The 26,381-nt window shown below is 49.3% G+C and overlaps 1 protein-coding gene across 4 annotated transcripts in view; it reads right to left on the bottom strand.

Annotated features, from left to right (window-relative positions):
* Positions 1-3,068: 3,068 nt before the first annotated feature.
* Positions 3,069-26,381, bottom strand: part of SCARA3 (scavenger receptor class A member 3) — a 39,048-nt gene continuing 15,735 nt past the window's right edge. For 2 of the 4 annotated variants that reach the window (XM_054499169.2, XM_063668586.1), the window contains 5 exons: positions 26,240-26,338; positions 24,412-24,531; positions 19,167-19,265; positions 16,502-17,545; positions 3,069-5,069 (listed from right to left, as the gene is read on the bottom strand). In XM_054499169.2, coding sequence (XP_054355144.2) covers positions 4,618-5,069; positions 16,502-17,545; positions 19,167-19,265; positions 24,412-24,531; positions 26,240-26,338 — 1,814 coding nt within the window. In that variant the 3' untranslated portion in view covers positions 3,069-4,617. The remainder of the gene's footprint in view (positions 5,070-16,501; positions 17,546-19,166; positions 19,266-24,411; positions 24,532-26,239; positions 26,339-26,381) is intronic. The other 2 variants (XM_054499171.2, XM_063668587.1) reach the window with 1 other exon arrangement.

Genomic DNA, 26,381 nt, shown 5'->3' with positions numbered 1-26,381 from the left:
AATTGAGATCATATACATAAATCAAAAAACAATATTTTTCTATATCTCCTACACCTGTGGCTCTCAAGTTTTATATGGGGTGTCAGAATCCCTGGGAAACTGGGTGAAGTACACGTTCCTCCCCCACCTCCCCACACCCTGTCCCGCCTCATTCCTCCCATCCCACCGCATCCCTGATTCTGAATCAGAGTTTCTGGAGGGGAAGCCCACAATCTGCATTTATTTATTTATTCATTTATTTAGAGATGGAGTCTCACTGTGTCACCCAGGGTGGAGTGCAGTGGTACAGTCTCAGCTCACTGCAACCTCCACTTCCCAGGTTCAAGCAATTCTCTTGCCTCAGCTTCCCAAGTAGCTGGGATTACAGGTGCACACCACCCTGCCCAGCTAATTTTTGTATTTTCAGTAGAAACGGGGTTTCACCATGTTGGCCAGGCTGGTCTTGAACTCCTGACCTCAAGTGATCCACCTGCCTTGGCCTCCCAAAGTCCTGGGATTACAGGCATGAGCCATCGCACCCAGCCCGGCAATCTGCATTTTGAGGGACTCCTGCCTGCTTGCACTGCACCAGCCTGTGTATGCCGCCTGCCACACCAAGCACAGAGTCTTGCACTTGAAAGTGTTCAAAATAAAACAAAAGGGCAAGACAGAAGAAGGCAAGCAAAACAAAGGGCCTGTGCTCCTGCAGGTCAAACAATCCCCAGCCAGGCTGCTCAGCACACCATCCACAGGTCAAGGCTTGCCAGCCCAGCCTAGCCCAGCCCTACTGGAAAGTTCACTGTGGTCAGACCATGTTTTCCAGCTCTCTGCTCTCTTCTCCCGTGGCTCTGTTTTGACAGGTGTATCCAGGGCTGGCGCAACAGAAGTTGTCAGCTCAGCCCTGGCTAGAGACGAGTTGGAGGGAGGGCAGAAGGCTTGCCCAGCCCCTTGTCCTGCCTGGGTGGAGAGGTGGTGAAGTCACTGGGGTGAAATGAGTGGGCCGGCCTGGGGTTTTTAGAGGCACTCAAAGGACATGAGCCAGGTCTATGGCTTCCAGCAAGCCCCTGCTCTCCTTAGAAGGAGGCCCAGGCAGCCTGGAACGGTGGCTCACGCCTGTAATCCCAGCACTTTGGGAGGCCGAGGCGGGTGGATCATGAGGTCAAGAGATCGAGACCATCCTGGCCAACATGGTGAAACCCCATCTCTACTAAAAATACAAAAATTAGCTGGGCATGGTGGTGCACGCCTGTAGTCCCAGCTACTCAGGAGGCTGAGGCAGGAGAGTCACTTGAACCTGGGAGGCAGAGGTTACAGTGAGCCAAGATCACGCCACTGCACTCCAGCCTGGTGACAGAGCAAGACTCCATCTCAAAAAAAAAAAAAAAAAAAAGAAAGAGGCCCAGGAGTGACTTCAGGGCTTTGCAAGTCTGGTGGGGATTAAAATCACCCCAATGGTGAAGGCTGGGCTTCTAATCTGGGGACTGAAATTCCAACGGCTGTTACCACTCAATGTGCGTTCAGACTTCATCGCCTTGGCCCTGGAAAGTTCCAGAAAATAATTGAGCAGGGCAGGAGAAGGAGCACTTGGTTAGAATTGCAGGACAGAGGAACACAGCGTGTCAGGCTCAATGGAGGCAAGATCAGTCCACTCCCTCTGTTTTCTGATGATGAAACTGAAGGTCAGAGAGGACCAGTGCTAGGCGTAAGTTCCCACAGTGATGAAGGGCCAGCAGGGCAGAAGCACAACCTGCCCCATTTCCATGGCCACCGAGTCACTTCCATCATGGAGCCCACTCAATCACCCACTCTGAGGTGGGTTTCATCCATTCACAAAATTTATGAATATAGGGATTCTCAGCATTTGCTTCAAGCTTTGCAGTTCTAACTGTCCGTCCCCTTAAACCCCAGGTTCTGCTCTTTGGATTTCAGTAGTACCTAGAGCTGTCCAGATACTCCAAAGGGCCACATTAATACTAAGAGCAGTTTGATGACTTAGGACAGGGAACAGGATTGGGGCGGGAACACTTCCCAAGAAATATGTGGTAGGAGGCTTCCTGAGGACTCTCACCAATAGGAAAGTAGCCTGAGAACTGGATCTACCACTAGCCAGAGACACCAGACTGGAGTTCCAGCCCCAGATGTGCAGCAAACCCCTCAACTGCTCTCAGTCCTTGGTTTGTCCCATGAGAAGTAAAAGACTTGAGCCTCAGACTCCCCCAGGTCCCTCCCAGCTCTCACAGTTCAGGGAGTGTGAAATGAGACATGCAGGGGCTGGTGTGCTGGCTACTCACCTGCAGAGGAGCACGGAGCACACCTACTGTGGCCCAGGAGGCTCTTCACCCATATAATAAGTCCCACCGTGACAATAGCTGATGTTTATGGTGTGTTGAACATTGTCAGGTGCTGTGGACATCTCAGATGTCGGTAGGGAGGAGGGACCTCATGCTACTCACTATAGAGGAAGCGGTGAGGTCCATGTGAGGCAGCCATGTTTGGCCCCATCCTCACTCCCCTGCCCTTTTGCTCACTTCCTCAACTAAGCACCAACCCACCAAAAAAACTCCAAAAAAAAACAAAAAACAGGGCCCCAGGCTTGCACTAGGTCACATTTTGCCAGTGAGTGAGGCTGCTGTGCCGACTCACAGATGATCCGGCTGTCCTCTTCCGTAATCCACAGACCCTGCCAAGCCAGGCCCCTTGGGGCAGGTCTGGCCTGGTCTCTGCCTCCTTTCCTGTTCCATCTCCTTCTCTTGGAGACAAAAGCCAGAAGCAGGAGGTATCACTCACATGTCCAGGCCTGCCCTGTTTTCCAATCTTGTTTTAGCCAAAGAGCTCCAGGGCCAGGCTGCAAGATGCATTGGGCTTACCATTTCCTGCTCTGTTTCTGCTCTCTCCGAGTAATTCCCTCAGACGCTCTTGGTCCCTGGCCGAACTCAGTGTTTCTAAAATGAGGTTAGACCCAACTCCACAGTGAGATTGAATTTCTGGGGGACCCTCGTCTCTGGTTCTCCTTCAGAGGCCCACCTGGAGTGCAGCCCTGAAGGCATCATGCCCCCAAGTCAGGAAGAAAGGACTCAAAGACACCTCACTCCTGGAAATAGCTCTTTACTGACTCAGTAATACTATGCAGAATGGTATTATCATATGTGGACAGAAGAGTTACATGGCCGTGGGGTGTGCAGTGCAAACCAGTTGCACATCCAGGACAGTCAAGGAAGGTGCGGAAGGGCTGGTCTCTGGGTCCGTGTTGGGAAGGAGACAACTCTATGCCCTAACCTTGCGGGCGGGGGTGGAGGGTGACTGAATCTGTTTAAACATGAAGGCAAAGCAGCTTTAGAGTGTAGCCAACAGGAGACCTCCACCCTGTGGGGTGATTTCCCAGCGCCACTCTCTGCCAGTGTGTGCAGGAAGTTGGTGGGTGCCAAGGAGTGATGACAGAGGGGGCCTCTGTGGGTGTCCAGGCCCTTCCCACTCCTAGTCCAGCTGGCTGCCCATGCAAAGAGGGCTTGGGCCATTGTGGGTCCTGGTGGGACAATGTTGGCACGCAGCTGTGATCAGGAGAGCCGTGTGCGGGAGGCGAGAGCTGTCCTGTTGCAAGGGGTTGGCCCCTCTGCAGCCTGATCCTCCCCACCACTCCAGAGGAGCCCCCTTGGGGAATAGGGCAGGCCAGCCTCAGGGAGAGCAAGGGAGGCAGCTGTGCAGAGAGAACCTTCTGGCCTGCCTCTGTCTCCCATCTCCACTCAGGCCCAATGTTCCAGGGCCTGCAGAGTGCCCCCATGCAGATGAAACTCCTGCTTGGATTCCTTCCGGGATGCTCCTGAAGGGCAGAGGCAAAGATGAATTGAGGCATTTTCTGGACACGTGAAGAAATAAATGTTGAACTTCTCAGGGGGCGCTGTGTGCAAGGCCAGAGAATGTCGGCCTCGTGGCCCCACTGTGCTGTGACAGACAGGGACAGCTCCCGGGTATGCTGTTCCCCTGCTTGTAGGGAGGGTCTTGTGGTTGCCAGGTCCACTTTGCTTCTGGAGTTTTGGCAGTAACGCCCCACCCGCATAGGTTTCCTTGGGGCTTTTCAACCCCAGGGAGCCCTGGGAAACTGCTGGCCAGCATGGGTGCCCAGAAACAGATGTGAGACCTTCCTCCCGAGGTAGCTGCCTCCCTAGCAGGCTCAGTCACAGGAGATGGGGTCGTCCTCTGCCCTCTCCTCCTGCCCAGCCAGGGAAACCCAGTTGGCCCACCTGGCCAGCAGAAAAATCTGTGTGTGTGCATGTGTATATATGTGTTTGTGCGCACGGATATGTGTGCAGTGCATGTGTGTGCGTACATGTGTGTGCCTGTGCACATATGTGTGCATGTGCCTGCATGTGTATGTGTGCACATGTGTGCATGCATGTGTATGTGTGCATGTGTGTATGTGTGCATGTGTGTGTGTGCATGTGCACATGTGTGTGTGAGGAGGGGCTGCTTTCCTATGGCACAGTCACTATGGGGGAGCCCAAAGCTGCAGGGTCAGCCCTGGGGAACCCCGTCATTGGAATCAGAGGACCACAGCTGTCTGTACGTGAGGCTTTCTGGGGCCTGGATCTGCTCTGCACCCCTCCGGCATTGTGTGTGACCGTGGCCCTGCCACAGCCCTCCTCAGTAGAAGCTCTGGCTTCCTGGTGGACCAGGAGGCCCGGGGAGACCAGGGGGACCCTGGATCCCTGGTTCACCCTTAGGCCCCATGGCCCCCCGCTGGCCTGGTGACCCTGTCTTCCCTGCAATTCCCGGTTTTCCCTGAGGCCCTGAGGGCCCTGGAGACCCCGGGGGCCCTTCTGGCCCTGGGGGCCCTATGTCCCCTTTTGGGCCTGGCTGTCCTCTCGGCCCTCCAGTTCCAAAGCTGCCCTTTGAACCTTTGAGGCCTGGGAACCCTCGAGGGCCAACAGGGCCCCTTTCTCCCACAGGCCCGGCCTCTCCAGGTTGCCCCTGAGGACCCTGGGGTCCCAGGGGGCCCAAGCTGCCGGGGTCTCCTTTCGGGCCTCTGCCGCCAACAGGCCCTTTCACGCCCATATCTCCTTTGAGTCCTCTTGGTCCTGGAGGGCCGGGGGCACCTGAGGTTGGAGAGAAGATGGGAGAAGTCAGTCTGTCAGGGGCTCCCCACCTGAGGCTCACCCACGAGCAGAGCGGGCACGGCGACAGCCCGAGGGTTGAACAAGTCTGGCGGACACTCATTTCTCACTGCAAGGCTTGCCGACAGCTCCACACACTGAGGTTAGGGACCGAGGGGCTGGCCAGCTTCGAGAAGCTCCACACACACACTGAGGTTAGGGACCAAGGGGCTGGCCAGCTTCGAGAAGGGGCCAAGGTTGTCCAGGATTGCCTGTCCTGCTCTGAGGCCAGTCTGACCTCCTGTACCTTCTCATGCATGGTCTTTGACCACTGTATTCACCCCCACCCCACCCCCGTGACTTCTCAGACATTTGGGAACAGGGTTCAAGTCAGGTGACATGGAGGAGAAAACTAAGAAAGTGGGGCGTGAGAAATAGGTGTGTCCCAGTGTGAGTAAGTGGGCACAGTGACAGCCCAGAGAAAGGTCAGTACCTCCAGGAAGCCCACCCTGATCACCCAGCCTCTTCACTGAGCTCTTAAGGCTACTACGTTGTGAGTCTTTTCATCGACACATAGAAAGAGAAGTCACCGCACAGTGAAAGCAAACACTGGGTGCTATCTGGTGGGCCCTGCTAGACTGTGCAGCCCTAGGAAGATGGCAGGAGCTACGGCTCACATCCCAGCCCTGGACACAGAGCCTGGAATGCAGTTAGGAAAACTCAGTATGTGCTTGAAGAGGGTGATTCACCAAGCAGCCATGGACCCTCCTGTGAGCCTGGCTCTGCATGAGGGCCTGCGGGAGTTGCCAAAATGAAGATATGGCCCTTCCTTAAGGAGCCCTGTCTAGCGCCCAGGACAGGAGTCTGATGACCTCACGTCCTTCTGGCTATGTGGGTCTGAGAGTCTCCACCCCTCATAGCTGTGCCAACCCTGAGGACACAAAGCAGAAAGTAGGCCTTTCGGGGGAAGGGATTCTGCATGCTGGGAGCTGGGAGCCCTCCACTGCCGTATCCAGTTCTGCGGCACAGGCCCCTTCATCCTGGCTGATGCTACCTGAGCCCTCTGCTGTGCCCCTCTCTGTCTTCTTCCCAGGGTGTTTCTAAGTGGAACAGAGTCAGTGAATACATCCTTTATTATGACCTAAACTGGAAACCACAGCCCAGACAGAGCCAGCCCCACCAGAGCCAATAAAAACCTTCCAGTCGGTTCCCTGCCACCACCTGCCCTTGCCCACCTCCCGCCACGGGGATGTGGCCCTGCATGGCTCACATGGCCTGCCAGCAGCAAGGCTGAGATTCCATTGTTGAGCTAGCCAGGGATGAAGGGTGGCCAGCAGCAGTGGCAGCAGCCTGGCCTCAGAGAAGCCGGGAGGCAGGAGATGCCTTTGGCCTGCAGGAGCCCCTGGCAGCTCAGCAGCCAGAGTGCCATGGGCCCAGGCTGATGCCTACACAGGAGCCACCTCCCCACCCTGGCAGGACCTGCAGGGAACCAGCACAGCCATAGCGTCTGTCTTCATCCTACCTCTGCTCCTGGCGCCTGGGCCAGCTGAGGTTTGGAAAAGCAGAGAGCCATACAGAGGCGGAGAGGCCCCCCGAAGCTGTTGGCAGTGTGGCAATGCTGGCAACACTGTTCCAAAACTCAGATTTCATCCACAAAATTGCGTGCTCACTCAGCTTCCAAGGGCCCTGCAGCTCCATGACCCCTTCTCCTGCCACTCCCTCCTCCCTGTCTGGGTGGGCACTCGCCTCCTCCCTCTGTCCCGACTCCTCCTGGGCTCACTTCTCCCCCAGGGCTGGTCCCCAGCTCCCTGGTACTCCACTCTCTCCACTCTCGCCTTCTGGGTGGACAAGTTCACAATCCCCATCTCCAGCCTTGACTCAGGAAAAGCCTGAGAAGACTCGTTAGGACAAGGACACCCTGCCCTGCTCCTACACACAGCTGGGGCCCCCTCACCTTCTTCTGGAACTCCATTCCTTTCTATGCCACCATCTTTGGTGGACAACCTCTCCTCCCTGGTCTCTAAGAACACAGCAGTCAGCTGTGAGGATTTCTTTCTTTTTCAGAGACAGGGTCTTGCTCTGTTGTGGCTGGAATTCAGTGGCACAATCATAGCTCACTGCAGCCTTGAACTCCTGGGCCCAAATGATCCTCCAACAGGCGCATGCCACCATGCCAGCTGATTTTTTTATTTTTATTTTTTTGGCAGAGATGGGGTTTCACTATGTTGCCCAGGCTGGTCTCGAACTCCTGGGCTCAAGTAATTTTTCTGCCTTGGCCTCCCAAAGTTTTGGGATTGCAGGCATGAGCCATCCCACCTGGCCTGTATCTGTGATTCTAAGGGATTCTATGCCAGCAGCAAAGGAGAAAAAACTCTCCCTCCTCCCCACCAGCCCCCTCCAGCTCCTCTTTCCCGGGAAGCTCTGGGGAGTCTTTCCCTAGGTGTGGAGGCCCAAGCGCCCACATGCTCCTAGTGGATGTTTGTGCAGAAGCCTCAGTCATATCATTCCCTTCATTGCCCAGGAGCCGCAGCCTAGCGTGAGTGGAGGGAGGATGCAGGGAGAAGGGTTCCCTCCCTCTCTATATCCACCCCTAAGCCACAGCTGCCGCTTCTGACCCCATCTCTGAGAACCCAGATCGGGGTGGGAGGTGTCCCAGGCAGCGGCCGGGAGAAGATAGAGTGGACGATGTTATCAGGGGCCTGTCTACATCTTGTGGGCCTCCGCGTGGGCTACTGATGGGTGCCTGTGGTGCCGACAGAAGCCTCCCTTGCTGCCCGTGTCACGGCTGGCGGAAGGAGCTGCTCAGTGCTGGCGTGCCATAGTCAGCCCTGCTCACTCTGCCTGCTCCATGCCTTCTTGAATCTCCCACAGGGTGGAGAAGGGAGGGACATGAGAGCAGTGACATTTGCCAACTTCGTCGAGTGTCTGCTATGTCTCAGGCAGGAGGCTGTTGCTCCATTTTACAGATGACAATGCAGGTGCAGCGGGTGGCCACGTGCTCAAGACCACAGTGCTGGTGTCAGGATTCCAATCCAGACCCGAGAGGCTCTAAGACCCAATCTCCTTCCCCCATGCCGCTACCTTGGCTCCTGTGCCACTCCCGGCACTGCCTGGAGGAGGGAGAGGCTGCAATCCTAGGCACTGCCTGGAGGAAGGAGAGGCTGCAATCCTAGGTGCTGCCTGGAGGAGGAAGACCCCAGAGCCTTTTTCTAAAGAGTCCTTTGGGTCCCCACTGAGTGAGAAGAGGACTCAGAAGGCTGCCTTCCTTAGGTGAGCAGGGCCCCACCTGCCCTCCAGGCCAGGCATGAGTCATGCGGGCAGAGGACTGACAGCAGGCGTGACCTGGTCTGGCTAGGGAGGAAGTCAACAACTGTAGTTTAGTAGTTAGTGTGGGGGCAAGGAATGTGGACAGAGGCTGACCAAGGCTCCTGCAGGCCGGGATGCCACTGACCCTGCCAGTAACAAGGCAGGGGTGAGGGGCGGAGGAGAGGAGGGCTAGTGGCTGCTCTGAGCTGAGGGAAGGCACTTCAGGCCACCAAGGAAGATGGGCAACAGTGGCTGAGGTGCGTGGGAAGGAGAGGGACTGGCACACCCTGGAGTCTGGTGGAGGGGGGCGGCCATGATTACTCAGGAAGCCACAGGCTGTAATCAGGCCTTCCAGGCTCATTAGGGTCCAGCCACAGCTGACCTCACGTCTGGGACCATGGAGTGGCTGGCTCTGTGGTCTGAGCTTGGGATAGGGAGGAGGGGTTGGGGTAAGCAGAGTGCACAGTATCTCGGGCATCAGCACTGCCCACCCATGGGAGGGGCAGTGCATGGCCCAGGAGGAGCCCATGGTACATCTTATGGTCAGAGGCAACTGGCCAGCTTACAAGGACAGAAGAAAATAAAACAAAGGGGTGCCTCTGGAGGGACTGGCCTGGTGCCGTGGGAGGCATATTGGCGTGGACATCAGGCACCCAATGTTTGAGACCCAGCTGTCATATTAGCAAAGCGGGTGGCTGGGGCTCAGGCTCCCCTCTGCTCCATGAGAATACTGGCCTGGCTCAGGGACTCTCAAACTTGCTTGTTGCCAACTGAGGGCTATTAAAAACATGCCCATGGGCTTCGACTTCTGCTTACGATGGACTAGTTTATGACAGATTCAACCTCCCACGGAGAACAAACAGAGCTGTTAGAGAAAGACCAAAACGTCTTTCTGGAGGCTTTGGAGGGATACCAAGGGCCAAGATCCCAGAGAAGAGAAGACTCGTTGAAGTCAGCCTGACATCTTTTCCCCTCCAGGCATTTGTGGATTTGTTATTGGTTTGTGCAAAGAGGCTTAGAAACCAACAAAAGGCTGCAGCTATTAGGCTGAGAAGCTGAGTGGAGTTTTCAGCAGCATCACAGGGCTGAGAGAACAAAAACTCGGTCAGGGCCACCAAACCCTCTTCACTGCCACCTCCGCAGGTGGCTCCTTGGGCCTGAACAGCAGAATGACATGACAGTCTCTGCTTTTTCGTCCTTCACAGGTAAACTCCTGAACACTTCAGCGTGGAAGTACAATGGAGGGTGGTGCTTATAGAACACATTTGCAGATTGGATCCATTTGTATCTTGCCCATCTTGGGCTTCTACCTTTTGTTCACACTTTCATTTATTTATTCACTGAGCAACAGTTCTTGTACTTTCCAAGAGCCAAGCACTCTGCTGGGTCCTCGATGAGTAACACAAGGAGCCTAGGTCTCCAAGCAATTTAGCATCATAATAATCCCTTATGCAGGGCAACCTTTCATATTTTACAAGAACTTGTTCACACTCATTGTGAACACTGATCCTCACAATTACCCTATGGGATACAGGTAGGAAAGGCATTAATATTTATATTTGCAGATGAAGAAACTGAGTTCAAAGTGTGGCTGGGTGTGATGGCTCATGCCTGTAATCCCAGCACTTTGGGAGGCCAAAGGTGGGAGGATTGCTTGAGCCCAAGAGTTTGAGACCAGTCTGGGCAACAAAGTGAGACCCTGTCTCTACAAAAAAGAAAGAAAGAAAGTAGCCAAAAGCCCCGCCCCAGGTCATTTAGCTAATAAGTTATGATGGTTTTAGTCTACAATCCCCAGATGATAGTCCTAGCATGGACACAGTCTAGCACAGACACTGAAATTACCCTACAGAGTAGGAAGAGATAAATATTTTATGAGAGACACAAACACTATGAAAGTACTACAGTCTTTCTGTTGAGTAAATGGGGGCTTAGAATTAATTAGAGTGGAATAGTTCTCAGAGATCAGCTGGTCTTACCCCTTCATTTACAGATGAATGAAGCAGAGCCCTGGAGGGATGAAGTGATTCTGTCTAAAGATCCAGAGCACATCAGAAGCCAGGCTTCTTGCCTGTGCAGTCTCAGAGTTCCAACCCTTCCACCAGGACTTGGCACCTTCCACGTGGCTTGGGCCACTGCAGTCCCTCCCTTTATTCCAGATAGCCGCTCAGTTCCGGCCAGGTGGAGACCTCATTTCCAGCTCCTGTGTCACAGCCTGTCTGTGCCTGTCTCTGGATGAATGAATGAGTGACCAGGTCCCCAGAGAAAGGGATGTGCACTGTGTCCCTGAATTTTGCTTTCAGATGTGAGAGATTTTACATGTGGTGACTTTAACAACCAGGAGAGAGGCTGGCCAGTAGACACAATTTAAACAAATGTGCAGACGTTGAACCAAGACTCAGGTGTAGCTCAAACAGATGCCCCGTTTTGCTCTCCACGCATGACTAGGACTCCTAGTCATGGAACTCCACACATGAAAACTCCATGCATGACTAGGACAGCAGCAAGTGTAAATTTCCAAGAGTACTATTGGTTATACTTAGAACGATTCCCCTGTCAACACTTTTGGTGCCATCTCCCTCTTCTCCACTCCCTGCCCCACACCCTATAGCTTAGCAGGACCTGAGCAGAAATGTCTTGTTGGCATCTACAAACTCATGTTCTGGGCATCTCCTTTCCTGGGTGGGCACTGGATTGTGTGCATTTCAGAGCATTGGAGAGGGGTCAGGATTTTAAATCAGAGTGACCCTGTGCTTATTCCTTTAAGCTCCCTCCCCCATCCTCATATTACTTTTCTATAAATAGAGTCACCAACATCTGCCTTGTTTACCATGCAAGGGTTGTCGTGAGGCTGAAATAAAACAAATGTGTAAGTGGGCATTGTAATCAGGAAAGCTTTAAATTGCCCTTGTTCTTAGGTTGAACTCAATGAAACCACACACTTGCCAGGGGCTGAACCATAAGAACTATTTACTAATGCCCTTCTCTGGAACATTGTGCCCTAGAGGTCATGCACATACATATTTTAGGTGAAATACTGTGGGAAGATTTCCATTACCATGTCAGGGGACAGGAAATAAATTCGATGAAAATTCGAGAGGCTTCCACCTCAGTGAAATTTCCAGAGGTCAAATGGAATGGTTATGTGGAGACAGATATCCCTTCTAAGGTGAAGGATTAGTTGTTGCATCAGGCCCCTCCTAAAACCAAAAAGAAGGCAAATGCCTAGTGGGCTGATTTGGACTTTGGAGGTAACATATTCATCATTAGAGTGTGTATTTCTACTCATTTGCCAAGTGACCTGAAAAGCTTCTTGTTTGAGTGGGGCCCAGAACAGGGGAAGGCTCTGCCACAGGTCCAGGCTGCCATGCAAGCTGCTTTGCTGCCTGGGCCATAGGACCCAGCAGATCCAGTGGTGCTTGAGGTGTCAGTGGCAGGTAGGGATGTTGTGTGGAGCCCTTGGCAGGCCCCTGTAGGTGAATCACAGCACAATCCCTTAGGATTTTGAAGCAGCCCTCCCATTCTTCATAGATAACCACTCTCCTTTTGGGAAACAGCTTTTGACCTTCTACTGGGCCTTGGTGGAGACTAAACACTTCACCATGGGCAACCAAGTGACCAGTGGTCTGAGCCACCAATCATGAACTGGGTGGTAGCTGATCCACTAATCCATAAAGTTGGGTGTGCAGAGCAATACTCCATCATCAGATGGAAGTGGTATACATGTGACCTGGCCTGAGCAGGCCCTGAAGGCACACATAAGTTACATAAAGAAGTGGCCCAAATGCCCAGGGGTCCCGCTCCTGCTACCCTATCTTCTCTCTCCCAGCCTGCACCTGTGGCCTCATGGGGAGTTCTATATGATCAGTTGATGGAGGAAGAGAAAATTCAGGCCTGGTTTACAGATGGTTCTGCAGGATATGTAGGTACCACCTGAAAGTGGACAACTGCAGCCCTGCAGCCCCTTCCTGAAACATCCCTAAGGAGAGTGGGAAAGATAAAGCCTCCCAGTGGGTAGATCTTTGGGCTGTGCACCTGATCGTTCATTTTGCTTGGCAGGAGAAATGGTCAGATGTGTGACTATGTACTGATCCGTGGGCTGTGGCCGATTGTTTGGCTGGATGGTCAGGGACGTGGAAGGAACGTGATTGAAAAACTGGTGACAATAAAATTTAGGGAAGCGGTCTGCGGACGGGCCTCTCCAAATAGGCAAAAATACAGAAGATATTTGCATCCTATGTGAATCCTCACCAAAGGGTGACCCCAGCAGGGGAGGACTTAATAATCAGGTGGATAGCATGACCTGTTCTGTAGATATTAGTCAGCCTCTTTCTCCAGCCACCACTGTCATTGCCCAATGGGCTCATGAACAAAGTGTGCATGGTGGCAGGGATGGAGGTTATCCATGGGCTTAGCAACATGGACTTCCACTCACCAAGGGTGACCCAGCTACAGCCACTGCTAATGCCCAATCTGCTGCGGCAGAAACCAACACTGAGTCTCTGACATGGCACCATTCCCCAGGGTAATCTGCCAGCTAGCTGGTGGCGGGTTGATTACACTGGATCATTTCCATCACGGAAAGGGCAACATTTTTACCAGAATAGATGCTTGCCCTGGATATAGATTTGCCTTCCCTGTACACAATGCTTCTTTCAAAACTACGCTCCGTAGACTCACAGAATGCCTTGTCCACAGTCATGCTATTCACACAGCATTGCTCTTGACTGAGGAACTCACTTCACAGCAGACAAAGTATGGCAATGTGGCATGGAATTCACTGGTCTTACCATGTTCCCATCATCCTGAGGCAGCTGGCTTGATAAAACAGTGGAATGGCCTTTTGAAGACTCAGTTACAGCACCAACTAGGTGGCAGTACCTTGCGGGGCTTAGGAGTGGTTCTCCAGGAGGCTGTATATGCTCTGAATCAGCGTCCAACACATAGTGGTGTTTCTTCCAAAGTCAGACTCACAGGTCCAGAAATGAAGGGGAGGTAATGGCAGTGGCACTCTTATTCTTATATTGGTGACCCACTAGAAAATTTTTGCTTCCTGTTCCTATGACCTTATGTTCTGCTGGGATAGAGGTCTAGTTCCAAAGGGAGAAATGCTGCTACCAGGAGACACAACCATGATTCCATTGAACAGGAAGTTAAGACTGCCACCTGGCCACTTTGAGCTCCTTGTGCCTCTGAATCAACAAGCAAAATAGAGAGTTCCTGTGCTGATATGGGTGACTGATCCTGACTGCCAAGGGGAAATTGGACTGCTACTCCACGATGGAAGTAAGGAAGAGGATGTCTGGAATATAGAAGATCCCGCGGGGTGTCCCATAGTATTACCATGCCCTGTGATTAAGGTGAATGGAATATTCAACAACCCCACCCAGGTAGAAATACTATAGCCCAGACCCTTCAGGAGGGAAGGTTTAGATCACCCCAGCAGGTAAAGAGCCAGGACCAGATGAGGGGCTTGCTGAAGACAAAGGGAATACAGAATGGGGAGTGGAAGAAGGTGGTGAAGAATACCAGCTACAACCATGTGACCATTGACAGCAACAAGGACTGTCATGGTTATGGTATGTCCTCCTTATATTTTATTGCATTTCTCCATTCAGACATTCTGAATGTAATCAGTCCTCCTTACTTTTTTAATGAATATATCTGTGTGTGTGTATAGCCAACAATTTTGTTTCCTGTCTTCTCTTATTCCCTTATTGTGTAACATAACATGTATCTGCTTTATAGCATAAATATTCTTAACTTTACATCATAGTATTTAAGTTACAGGGTACAAGCGAAAGAATAAAATTCACTTAAGGACTTTAACTCCTCTTCAGGGGAAAGTGTCTGTGTGTTTTTGGTTGTACACAGGAGAGTTGCATCACATTAGGTGGAATTATGACCTTACTGTTGTCTTTATTTGGAGATTTTAAGTATGGTTTAAGGAGATGTGTACAGGTGCCACGTTGACAAGGGGTGGGCTTGTGATGGTTAATTTTATGTGTCACCTTGACTAGATCAGATATTTGGTCAAATATAATTCTGGGGCCTTCTGTGAGGGTGCTTTAGGATAAGATTAACATTTAAATAGGTAGCCTGGGTCAAGCAGATTGCCCTCCCTCGCGTGAGCGGGCTCATCTGATCAGTTGAAGGCCTGAATAGAACAAAGAGCTGAGCCTCCCCCAAGTAAGAGGGAATTCTTCCTGCCTGATGGTCTTCAAACTGGAATATCAGCTCTGCGGATTTTGGACTTGCCAGCCTTTCTAATTACAGGAGCCAGTTCCTTATAATATCCCTCTATCCATCTGTCTCTATCATTATCTATCTATCTATCTATCTATCTATCTATCTATCTATCTATCTTCTATCTATATCTGTCTTCTATCTATCTCGTCTCTATCATCTCTGTTTCTATCACCTCTCTCTCTCTCTCCATTATTGATTCTGTTTCTCTGGATCTATCTATCTATCTATCTATCTATCTATCTATCTATCTATCTGTCTATCTATCTATCATCACTCTACACTATTGATTCTGTTTCTCTGGATCTATCTATCTATCTATCTATCTATCTATCTATCTATCTATCATCTATCTCTATATGCTATTGATTGCTTCTCTGGATCTATCTATCTATCATCTATCTATCTATCTATCTATCTATCTATCTATCTATCTATCTATCTCATCTCTATCTCTTTATCTATCTCTGTCCTATCTATCTATCCATTTCTATCATCTATCTCTATACACTATTGATTCTGTTTCTCTGGATCGATCTATCTATCTATCTATCTATCTATCTATCTATCTATCATCCATCTCTATACACTATTGATTCTGTTTCTCTGGATTGATCTATCTATCTATCATCACTCTACACTATTGATTTTGTTTCTCTGTATCTATCTATCTATCTGTCTATCTATCTATCTATCTATCTATCTATCTATCTATCTCTATATGCTATTGATTGCTTCTCTGGATCTATCTATCTATCATCTATCTATCTATCTATCTATCTATCTATCTATCTATCTATCTCATCTCTATCTCTTTATCTATCTCTATCCTATCTATCTATCTATCCATTTCTATCATCTCTGTCATCTATCTCTATACACTATTGATTCTGTTTCTCTGGATCAATCAATCAATCATCTATATATCTATCCATCTATTTATACACTATTGATTCTGTTTCTCTGGATCTATCTATCTATCTATCTATCTACCTATCTATCTATCTATCTATCATCTCTATACACTATTGATTCTGTTTCTCTGGATTGATCTATCTATCTATCTATCTATCTATCATCTCTATACACTATTGATTCTGTTTCTCTGGGTCTATCTCTCTCTATATATATACACTATTGATTCTATTTCTGTGGATCTCTCTCTCTCATACACTATTGATTCTGTTTCTGTGGATCTCTCTGTCTCTCTCTCTCTCTCTCATACACTATTGATTCGGTTTCTCTGGAGAACCCTGATAAATAGGGAAGACATGAGGGGGATGAGAGGAGAAGAGTTTTTCAGAGTGACAGCCTCCAGGGGCAGAGGGTTGGGTGGTTGGGAGCATTAATGAGGGGGTGGGAAGGGAGAAAAAAAGAGGAGACAGTTTTCAAAAGACAAGATCTGCTTATTTCTCTATTAGGACATGGTTAAACAAATCTAAATATAAAAGTCCAGATTTGTATAATACGCAAAGTTAGAAGCCATAATACCTTTACAAAAGAGGTTTGCAAGGATGTTCTTTTCCTTTTTTTTCTTTTCTCTCTCTCTTTTTTTTTTTTTTTTTTTTTTTTTTTTGAGACAAGGACTTACTCTGTCTCCCAGGCTGCAGTGCAGTGGTGCAATCATAGCTCACTGTAGCCTTGAAGTCCTGGGCTCAAGTGATCCTTCTGCCTTAGCTTCCCAAGCAGCTAGGAGTATAGGTACACACCATCATGCCTGGCTAATGCAAGGACATTTCTTAAAGCTGCCTATTGCTGTAGGCATTTGCTATAGGATTGTGTTAGCCCACTAGTACTTTGCCTAAAACCAGGTACTTCTGTGTCCAGCAAGATCACCAAGCCTCAGTGGAAGCTTTGTAGCAGCCCTACCTGGACCCAGCTCTTACCTCGTAGGATGGTGACATTGCGAAGGATTTCTCCATGCTGCGTGTCCACCGCCTTCATCTCCTCCACGATCATGGAGAGGTTCCGGACGTTGAGGTCCAGCCGGGCACTGAGCAGGCTGAAGCGCTCCCGGAGCAGGTCTGTGGTGCCCAGCATGATGGAGACAGACTTGTTCAGGTAGTAGAGCTCCTCGGCATGGGTGTGGAAGCCCAGTGTGCAGGAGAGCCGCACGTCATCCAGGTACTTGAGCATGCTGTGCACATGGTTGTCGGTGGCATTGATGTTGGTGAAGATGGTGCCAATTTCAATCTCGTGAGAAGCCATGCGTCCTTCCAGAGACTCAAACCTCTCCACGGTGCGGTTCTGGGCATAGTGGGTGTGGTACTGAAGATCATGCATGTTCTCTTCGTGGTCGTCCAGGAAGGACGAGATGTTATCCAGCTGCAGCTGCAAGCCCATGACCTGGAGTACCAGGTCGTGCATGCTCTCGGAGTTCTGGCTGATGCGCTGTGAGGAGGCCCCCAGGGTGGCCTGGATGTTCTTGACCGCCTCTCCAGTCTTGGTGGAGGTGGTGCGCAGGCCACTGAAGAGCCGTGTGTAGTTCTGCCAGTCGGTGACAATCTTCTGGAGGGTCAGGGTCTCCTCGTCTGTCTTCCGCTGGATCCCGTGGATCCACTCGGAAGTCTGCCCCACGGTGAAGTTGATCTGGTGCACTGCAGCCTTGACATCGTAGCACTCCTGGGTGAGGTCCTTCAGAGAGAGGTCCAGGCCAGCTGTGGTGGCCTGCCAGCCTCTCACCTGGGCCAGGAAAAGCCCCAGAGACTGGTTAACCTGGTGGATGGAGAAGGAGCAACTGCCCATCTCCTGGGAGATTTGCCTGCTGGTGGTGGAGAGCACCTCCTGGGCCTGCAAGGTCTGGTCCAGCTGCACCTCCTGGGCCAGAAGCAGCTTCTGAATTCCCTCCAGCTCCTCCTGCAGTTTTCGGATCTCTGGCCCCAGCTGCCCAGCTTCATGGCAGAAAGAGCAGTTGTTCAGGGCTTTCGGATCTTTAGGGGAAAGGGACAACAGTTTGAGTTGCTGAAGGGCCAGGGTACGACGCTTCCTCTTTAAATTAAATATTTCAGAGCATAAGAAATTGGTAAGTAGCTTCCCAAACCAGCTTCCTTCCAGAAGTCCTGTTATGAATTCCTTCTTGGAAAAGCCTTGCCACCTCTATGGAATCTCATTTTTACTGACTTTCTTGACTCTGATCTGAAATGTAGCATTTAGGATGTTTTCTCCTTCTCACCACCAAATTCTCAAGAATATATCTTCACAATTTTTCTTAGGGGGCCAGGAACTTCCCATTTAAACTTTATTTAAAAATTTCTCCCAATATTTTTATATCTGTTATCTTATTCAATCCTCTCAAAATAATACATTCAACACAATCAAGAGGAATGAGGTGCAGAGAAGTGGCTTGGCAAATAGCCACATATATCGGTGCCAGACCAGAACCTTCTATTTGCGTCAGAGAAGACCTCTCTAAACCCTTCTATCATTGCTCCTTCTGTCTCATTCTCTCTTAGATTGTTCCAGGTTAAAGCAGGGGATAAAGAACATCAAGAACTGTGGCATGACCTAAGCAAATTAACAGAAGAACAGAAAACCAAAGACCACATGCTCTCACTTATAAGCGGGAGCAAGACTGAACACATGTAAACGCTGGGTGAGGTGGCTCACGCCTGTAATCCCAGCACTTTGGGAGGCAGAGGCGGGCGGATCACAAGGTCAGGAGATCGAGACCATCCTGGCTAACACGGTGAAACCCCATCTCTACTAAAAATACAAAAAATTAGCCGGGCATGCTGGCGGCCGCCTGTAGTCCCAGCTACTTGGGAGGCTGAGGCAGGAGAATGGCATGAACCTGGGAGGTGGAGCCTGCAGTGAGCTGAGATCACACCACTGCACTCCAGCCTGGGTGACAGAGTGAGATTCTGTCTCAAAAAAAAAAAAAAAAAAAAAAAAGATTGAATACATGTAGACATAAAGATGGCAACAATAGACTTCAGTGCATACTAGATGGGCGAGGAGGGAGGGGGCTATGGGCTGAAAAACCACCTATTGGGTACCTAGGCTCACCACCTGGGTGACAGGATCATTCCTACCCCCCCAAACCTCAGTGTCACACAATATAACCAAGTAACAAACCTGCACATGTGTCCCTTAATCTATAACAACAAAAGTTAAAATTATGGAAATAGATAAATAGATGGCACATATTAAAAAAAAAGAAAAAAGAAAAGAATTGTGGCACAGTTTAAGGCAATGACGAGGAAAGGGTTGACCTGGCAGGAGGTTTTGCAAGGTCTTGAAACTCTCATCATTTCAGATGCATGAGGCTATTTTGGGAATGGACGATCTTTGGCTTCCTTCTCTGCCTGTAGACTCTGGCTAGATCTGTGCTCCACCCAGAAACCCCTGCTCCAGTCCTGGGAGTATCCCAGGGTAGCAGCCCTCCTCTAATGGATGGAGACCCGGCTGGGGAGGGAGCAGGGAGCCAGGGATATCCCCTGTGCCTAGAAGGCTGGTGAAGGTTGCTTGGCACTGGGACACTGTGGCGTGGGGAGGGCACACCTGCCCCACCCTGAAGATCACTGCATCACAGTCATCAGCCCATCTACTTACCCAGGCCCTGGAGATTTTTCTGCATTAACACAAGCTTCTTGTCATAAATAGACTGGGTCAAGGAGATGTCTTCGGAGAGAGAGTCCACTTTTCTGAAAACTGTAGGGAAAACAGATGAGAAGCTGGGGCAGGGTCTAAGCTCAAAGAAACAGCAGTCGTTCCTTGAGAAGACATCTTTATCAGCTCCTCTGCAACCAAAACCTTTCACTCTTCTTCTCTCAGGCTTCTTCATGGCGGTTAGGGAAGATACTTCTTATGGCCAGAGTTTGCCACAAGGCCCTTTAGAAACATAATAACTCACCCCACACCCCACATTTTAGAAATAGGACCTGATCATAGAATGGAACAGGGAAAATTCAGAAAAAAAAATTTTTTTTTAAATTATTCTTATTCCTACCACCCAAAGGTTGCTGCCATCAATGTCTTCATGTATTTCCTCTAGTCTTGTCTACATTGATAACCATTCTTCAGCTACATAGATATATACAGTGTTCCCCCCTTACCTGCAGAGGATACATTCCAAGACCCCCAGTGGATGCCTGAAACCTCAGGGTATGGAACCCTATATATGCTATGTGTTTTCCTATACATACATACTTAAGATAAAGTTTAATTTATAAATTAGGCCTAGTAAGAGATTAACAACAGCTAATAATAAAATAGAACTATTAGAACAGTATGCTATAATAAAAGTTATGTAAATATGGTCTCTGTGTCTCTGAGAATATCTTATTGTACTATACTCACCCTTCTTCTTGTGCTGACATGAGATGACACCATGCCTACGTGATGAGATGCAGTGAGGTGAATGACATAGGCATCGTGACTTAGTGTTGGGCTACTACTGACCTTGACCATATGTCAGAAGGGGGATCATCAAGCCATGATGTTGCCGATTGACCTAGGGTAACTGAAACTGCGGATAAGCGGGGACTACTGTACTTTCTTAGGCAACAAAAGCAAAACCAGGATGTTCTGAACATCTCATCTGTTTTCTTTGATGTTGCTTTATCAGTATCATGTCATGGACATTTTTCCATCTGGGGTTAAATCACTTTAAAATCATTACTTTTAGTATCTGCATGACACTCTACATAAATAATACAGCAATTATGTAAGAATCTCCTATTGTTGAGGACACTTAAAGTAACTCTTCTTCTGAGCTCATAAATAAAACTTGATATATAAATATAAGTAATGCTTAATTCTAGAAATAATCCTTATATATGATGGTTATGTGTATATGATAATTCTTTTGGGATAAATTGCTTAAAGTAGAATTATGGCACCCAGGATATTAACATTTTTGAAGTCCTTGATACAAGTTGCCAAACTGCTGCCCAGAAAAGGTTACACCACTTTATACCCCACGGGCAGCCTTGCACTCTACTAAGGGGACCGTGTTGGCCAGTGGTTACAGCACGTCTTGGCAGCAGCAGGACGCCCGGCTTTTTCCAGCGGGTGCCTGAATGGGCCTGGTAGTGAGGGAGGGCATGGGTTGTTCTGAGGTTCAGCAAGATGCTTCCCACAGATCCTCTTAAGGTCAAGTACAAGGGGAAAGAATTAGCACCACCAAGAGCATTGTGTAATACAACTTCTAGTCCTAGTTTACTTCACATTTGTTAGGTGACTATGGGCAAGTCAGTTACCCTTTCCTGAGCTCAACTCAATCATACGTAAAATGAAAATGTGGAGCTTGATGACTCTAAGGCTCTCATCAGCGCCAAAATTCTATGCTTTCAAATTATTTGGAATCTCCAGGCTCCAGTTAATATTGTACATCTCAAAGCTGTCAGTAGAGTTACTTAATTAGTAACAGCAACACGTTGAGAGAGTTTGGGAATAAGCACATGCTGTTACATGAGATAAGCACTGTACAGTTTATAGTAGTTATGATTCCATTTGAGCCTCCCTACAATTAAGATTTCATGCATAGATGAACAAAGATACAGAGAGGACTGAGTGACTTTGATTCCTATTCCTATGCTTCATTAAGTCTACTTCCAAGCCAACAGCCAAGGCTCATTCCACTCCATATAATTCATTCACCTGTTCATTTCTCTTTTTTTTTTTTTTTTTTTTTTTTTGAGACAGTCTTGCTCTGTCACCCAGGCTGGAGTGCAGTGGTGTGATCATGGCTCACTGCAGTCTCAATCTTCTGGGCTCAAGTGATCATCCCACTTCAGCCTCCTAAGTAGCCAGGACTACCGGCATGTGCCACCATGCCCAGTTAATTTTCAATTTTTTTTAATTGAAATGAGTTGGGGTCTCACTATGTCACCCAGGCTGGCCTCGAACTCCTGACCTCAAGTGATCCTTCCACCTTGGCCTCCCAAGGTGCTGGGGTTACAGACATGAGCCACTGCACCTGGCCTTGCTTATTTCTTCATTGTGCATCTCAGGCTTAATAATTATATATTTGCTTTTTAAGCCATTTTTCCTTACTTTTTAGACATGATTTTTCTTCATCCTTATAAAATTATGCTTTATGTAGACAATATGGCAAATAGTACATATATATCACTTATAAATAAATAAGTATATTTTGGGGGTGTGACCCTAACAATTTTTTCTTTTCCAACATTTAATTTAAAAATTTTTCAAACAAAAGAATAGAAGGACTTGTACAGTGAAGACCAATATGCCTATTGCCTAGATTCTATAAGTAGCATTTTTCTGTATTTATTTTATATTCATCCATCTCTTTCACCCATTCATCAATCCATGTAAATTTTTGGATGAATTTTAAATGAATTTTTTACTGATGGGATGCACGGTCAAAAAAGTTTAGAGATCACTGCTCTAGACCAGGGGGGTTGCAAATTACGGCCTGCAGGTGAAATCCAGCCTAATGCCTGATTTATAGGAGTTGCCACCCCTATTCATTTACAGACTGTTTGTGGCTGCTTTTGCTCTGTGATGAGTTTGGTTGTGACAAAGATCGTATGTAACCTGAAAAGCCTAAAATATTTACTATGTAGCCTTTTACAGAAAAAAATGGCCATAATCAGCTCTAGATTATAAGCTCCATGAAGGCAGGGTCTGTGTTTTACTAAGCAGTATGCTGCCCAGTATAGAATATAGTTCTTCGCCCCCAGTATGCTCTTGATTAAAAAAAAAAAAATACTTGATTAAAATGAATAGAGTTGGTTTGTAATGTCTGCTGACTGATTTTCCCAACCCTCTGGACTTTGGTCACAGTTCTGGTTGTAAAGCATTGACCAGTCTATCCACAGACTCACACATACACCATACACACACACACACACACACACACACACACACACACACGCTTTACAAACCTATAATCATTCTTTCAACAAATATTATTGGGCACCTGCCATTTAGGCCAAGATGGTGCCAACACTGTTCTAGGGACTTGGGATACCCAAGATGGAGGCAAAAACAAAAAAGGAAACCCAAAATTCTCCCATGGTTCACAAATACGCACTTCTTACCCCGGTTCTTCTGATCCTCTGTCCATTCACTCTGGATCTTGGTGCAAATCCTGTCCCCTTCCCAGGTCTGTACCCTCCCGTGAGGAATGGGGCCAGCCTCCCGCTCCAGCCTGCCAGGCTGACTTATGGACATTATGCATGTGACACAGCGTCTCACATTCTGTCATCCTCTCTGAAACTCTTCGGTGCCTGTGCTCTTCTCTGGGCCTGATCCTGTGGCTCTTGGAGCTTTGATAATGGCCCCAGGTGCCTTGAGTGCTGTGAGCGGAGGCCCTAAAAGGGGTGACCAGATATCTTGACAAGTTCTCTGACAGCAAGTTTGTGGCCTCTGATAGGCAGACCGTGGCTCCTTTCCTCCTCTGGCCTGGGATTTTGGCCACTTTCTGAAAAGCCAAACCTTGCGAATTGATTTAGCAGAGACAGGTGGTGACGGGCTTGGGAAGTTCTGAAATCCTTGCTCCTTAAATCTAGCTGCAGACTGGAATCCCCTGAGGGGATTTATAAATGACTAATGCCTGGGCCGTACCAAGAGATGATGATTTAATTCATCCAGAGTGAGTGGAGGGGGTGTACTCTGGCACTAGTATTTTTAAATGCTTTCTAAGGGATTCCAATATCCCCTGACAAGAGGGAAGACCCATGCCCCTTGATGGTGAAATGTAATTGACACAACTCAGTGTTCCCAGTGCCTGGCACAGAGCAGGCGCTCGGCTTTTGTTGGATTAATTAATGCCTTTGGATTACTGGAAGACGACTTGTGTCTATTCAAATCATTAGTATGCTGGCCTCTTGCCTTCAAGCTAAGAAGGCTGGTTACTGAATATCTCCAGCCAGGGCCAGGAGGAGGGACCTCTCCTTAGGGATGTGCTCAGGCTCAGGGTCTGCATGAGAGCAGGGGGCCCCCCTCGGAGCCTCGACTGCCTCTCCCTACTCCTGGCCTTGTTTCTAAAATCCAGTAGATTGGAACAAACAAACCTACCAGAGCCCAGATTTTCAAAGTTTGAAGCTAAGAGTGGAATGGGATTGCACTCTTAGCACTCTTAGTGGAATGGGATTACAAACATAAAATTTGTTGTAACAAGTTTGCCACAGTCTGTCAGCATCTGGAAGGCAGAAGTGACTTGCTTCTGGCTGTGTGCTGTGATCTAGGTCAACTGCTATAAACCCTAATATGTATGAGAAGAACCAAACCTCAGATCCCCGGGTCTCACCTGCAGGACCCCCCCCCAGATTCCTTGGTCTCAGCAGGTCTGGCTGAGGGAGAGCCAGGAATTTGCATTTTAACAAATACTGGGGGTGAAATTGCTGCAGGTTGGCATCCAGCCTCACTTTTAGAAACACTCACACAGACCACAAAAGGGGGCTTAGAAGTCACTCAATCCAGTGATCTCAATCCTGGGTGAACAACAGAATCATCAGGAGAGTTGAAAGATACTGAATTAATTCCATGATCAGGGTGGGGCCTAGACATCGACATTCTTAAAAGCTCCAAGGTGGCTCTAACGTGGAGCTGAAACTGAGAAGCACTGACCTGGTCGTATCATCTCATTACACCAATGGGAAAGCAGGGGTCCCCAGAGGTGGGTGCCTTCCTCAAGGCCCCAGATCTTGTCAGTTGCCAGTGTCTGCAGTTTGCATTAGGCATAGAGATCCCCTAGCCAGGAAGATGCTGGCTCTGGGCCCTGGGATACAGATGTCAAGTGTTTGTCTTTGCAGGGGAGCTTTTGGTGCTGGATCCCTGACCAGACACCCCCCTGCAGCCCGGGGTGGGCAAGCCCTGGACTCACCCAGAGAGGCCAACACAGCCACGGCCACCAGGAGCAGGGCCAGGAAGAGGTAAAGAATCCGCACCGATGTGTGCAAAGATAGGTTCTTCTGGCAGCGGCTGCAGCGGGGCCCTGGCCGGCCTGTGGGGGACACAAGGAGGACAATGGCTTAGGCCAGGGGCCCAGGTTGGAGCTGAAGGGTCAGTTCCATGTTCCTGCTCTGGCCTGTCTCATCACATTCAAACCAGGCTCAGAAGGGGAGCTGGTCTCGACCCTCATTCTCTACCTGTCCTACCTCCTTTCTCTAGGTGCTGGTGCTTTCTGGAATGCAGGAGACCGAGTCAGGACTTCAAAGAACAGCCCCCAGCACTACCATCATCCTCTCTCCATGGCGTCTTCATTCGGCCCATGGGGAGGGGAAACACCTCCTCCCTCTCCACTGGTCCCACTGATGACCCACAGGATGAGCAGCCAGCCTGAGGCCCCACTGAGTGACCAACTTGTCTGGGCTTGCCCAGGACCTTCTGGGTTTTAGCACTGAAAGTCTCCTGTCACAGGAGCTCCTCAGCTCTTAGCAAATCATCCTGGTTTGCTAAGATTGTCTAGGTTTTAAAACTGAAAGTCTGCCGGGTGCAGTGGCTCATGCCTGTAATCCCAGCACTTTAGGAGGCTGAGGCAGGGGGATCACTTGAGCCCAGGAGTTTGAGGCCAGCCTAGGCAACATAGCAAGATCCCATCTCTATTTTAAAAAAGAAAAAAGAAAATGGAAAGCCCCACACCCTGGGAATCCCCTCAGTCCCTGGCAAACCAGAATGTTGGTTACCAGTCCCCAAACTTTTCAAGGAACCAGAAGTTCTCCTGGAAACCAAACAAATAGTCATGGTCTACCAGTTGAGTTGTTGGCATGGAGAAAAGAGGGAGCCAGATGGCCCTGAATGTGCAGGCAGGTGGCCAACACCCAGTGGGAATGCAATGATGGCCCAGCTGCGAATTCCTAAGGTGAACTCACCTTTAGCCACACATTTTGACTACTAGGACGTTTAAAAATCCTGATGCCCAGATCACACTCCAGGCCAAATAGGAATTTCCAAGGGTTGGTCTCATGCATCCATGGGTGATTGCAATGAAGAGCCAAGGTTGAGAACAACTGCTCTAATCTATACCAAAGCCACTGAGAGGCCCCATTCCAAACAGCAGTTCAGGTGGCATGGGACACAATGAAGGGGACAGTTCCAGGCCAGCTAGAAGACAGACCCCAGGGACAGGGCATGTAGCTCTGGGAGATGGCAGAAGTCCCTGATGGGTCTCGGGAGGAGCCCAGGAGACAGGTGGCACTTGTGTCAAGCTTTGATTTCAGGCCAAGCGCAGTGGCTCACTCCTGTAACCCCAGCAATTTGGGAGGCTGAGGCGGGCAGATCACTTGAGGCCAGGAGTTTGAGACCAGCCTGGGCAACATAGCAAGACCCTCGTATCTACAAAAAATAAAAAAATTTATCCAGGCATGGTGGTATGTGCCTACAGTCACAGCTACTTGGGAGGCTGAGGTGGAAGGATCCCTTGAGCCCAGGAATTTGAGGCTGCAGTGATCTGTGGTTGTACCACTCATTCTAGCCTGGACAACACAGCAAAACCATGTCTTTAAGAAAAAAAAATTTAAACTCCTTTGACTTCATTGGTACTGCACGCCCAGGGCCATGAACTCTGCCCTTTCACCATCCAGGAAGCAGTGGGGAAAGGACACCCAGGCTTTTGAAACCACCTAAAGAGACAAATCTCTCACTGGCCTAGGGATGGAGACAGGGATCTCTCAGCCCAGAGTGGAGATCAGGGGCAGCCCCAGAGTCCTTACCTTTCTGGGTGCATGGGAAGGTTGGCATGTCCTCGTCGTCACCCGCCAGGTCCTCTTCTGTAACGCACAAGGCATCTCCATCGCCGCCGGCTGACCTCACTATAATGAAGCCAGTGCCATCAGACCCAAAGCCATCCCAGGC

Source organism: Pongo pygmaeus, chromosome 7 (genome assembly GCF_028885625.2).
Source record: "Pongo pygmaeus isolate AG05252 chromosome 7, NHGRI_mPonPyg2-v2.0_pri, whole genome shotgun sequence".
Taxonomy (NCBI): Eukaryota; Metazoa; Chordata; class Mammalia; order Primates; family Hominidae; genus Pongo; species Pongo pygmaeus.
This window is presented reverse-complemented; position numbering and strand designations above follow the sequence as displayed.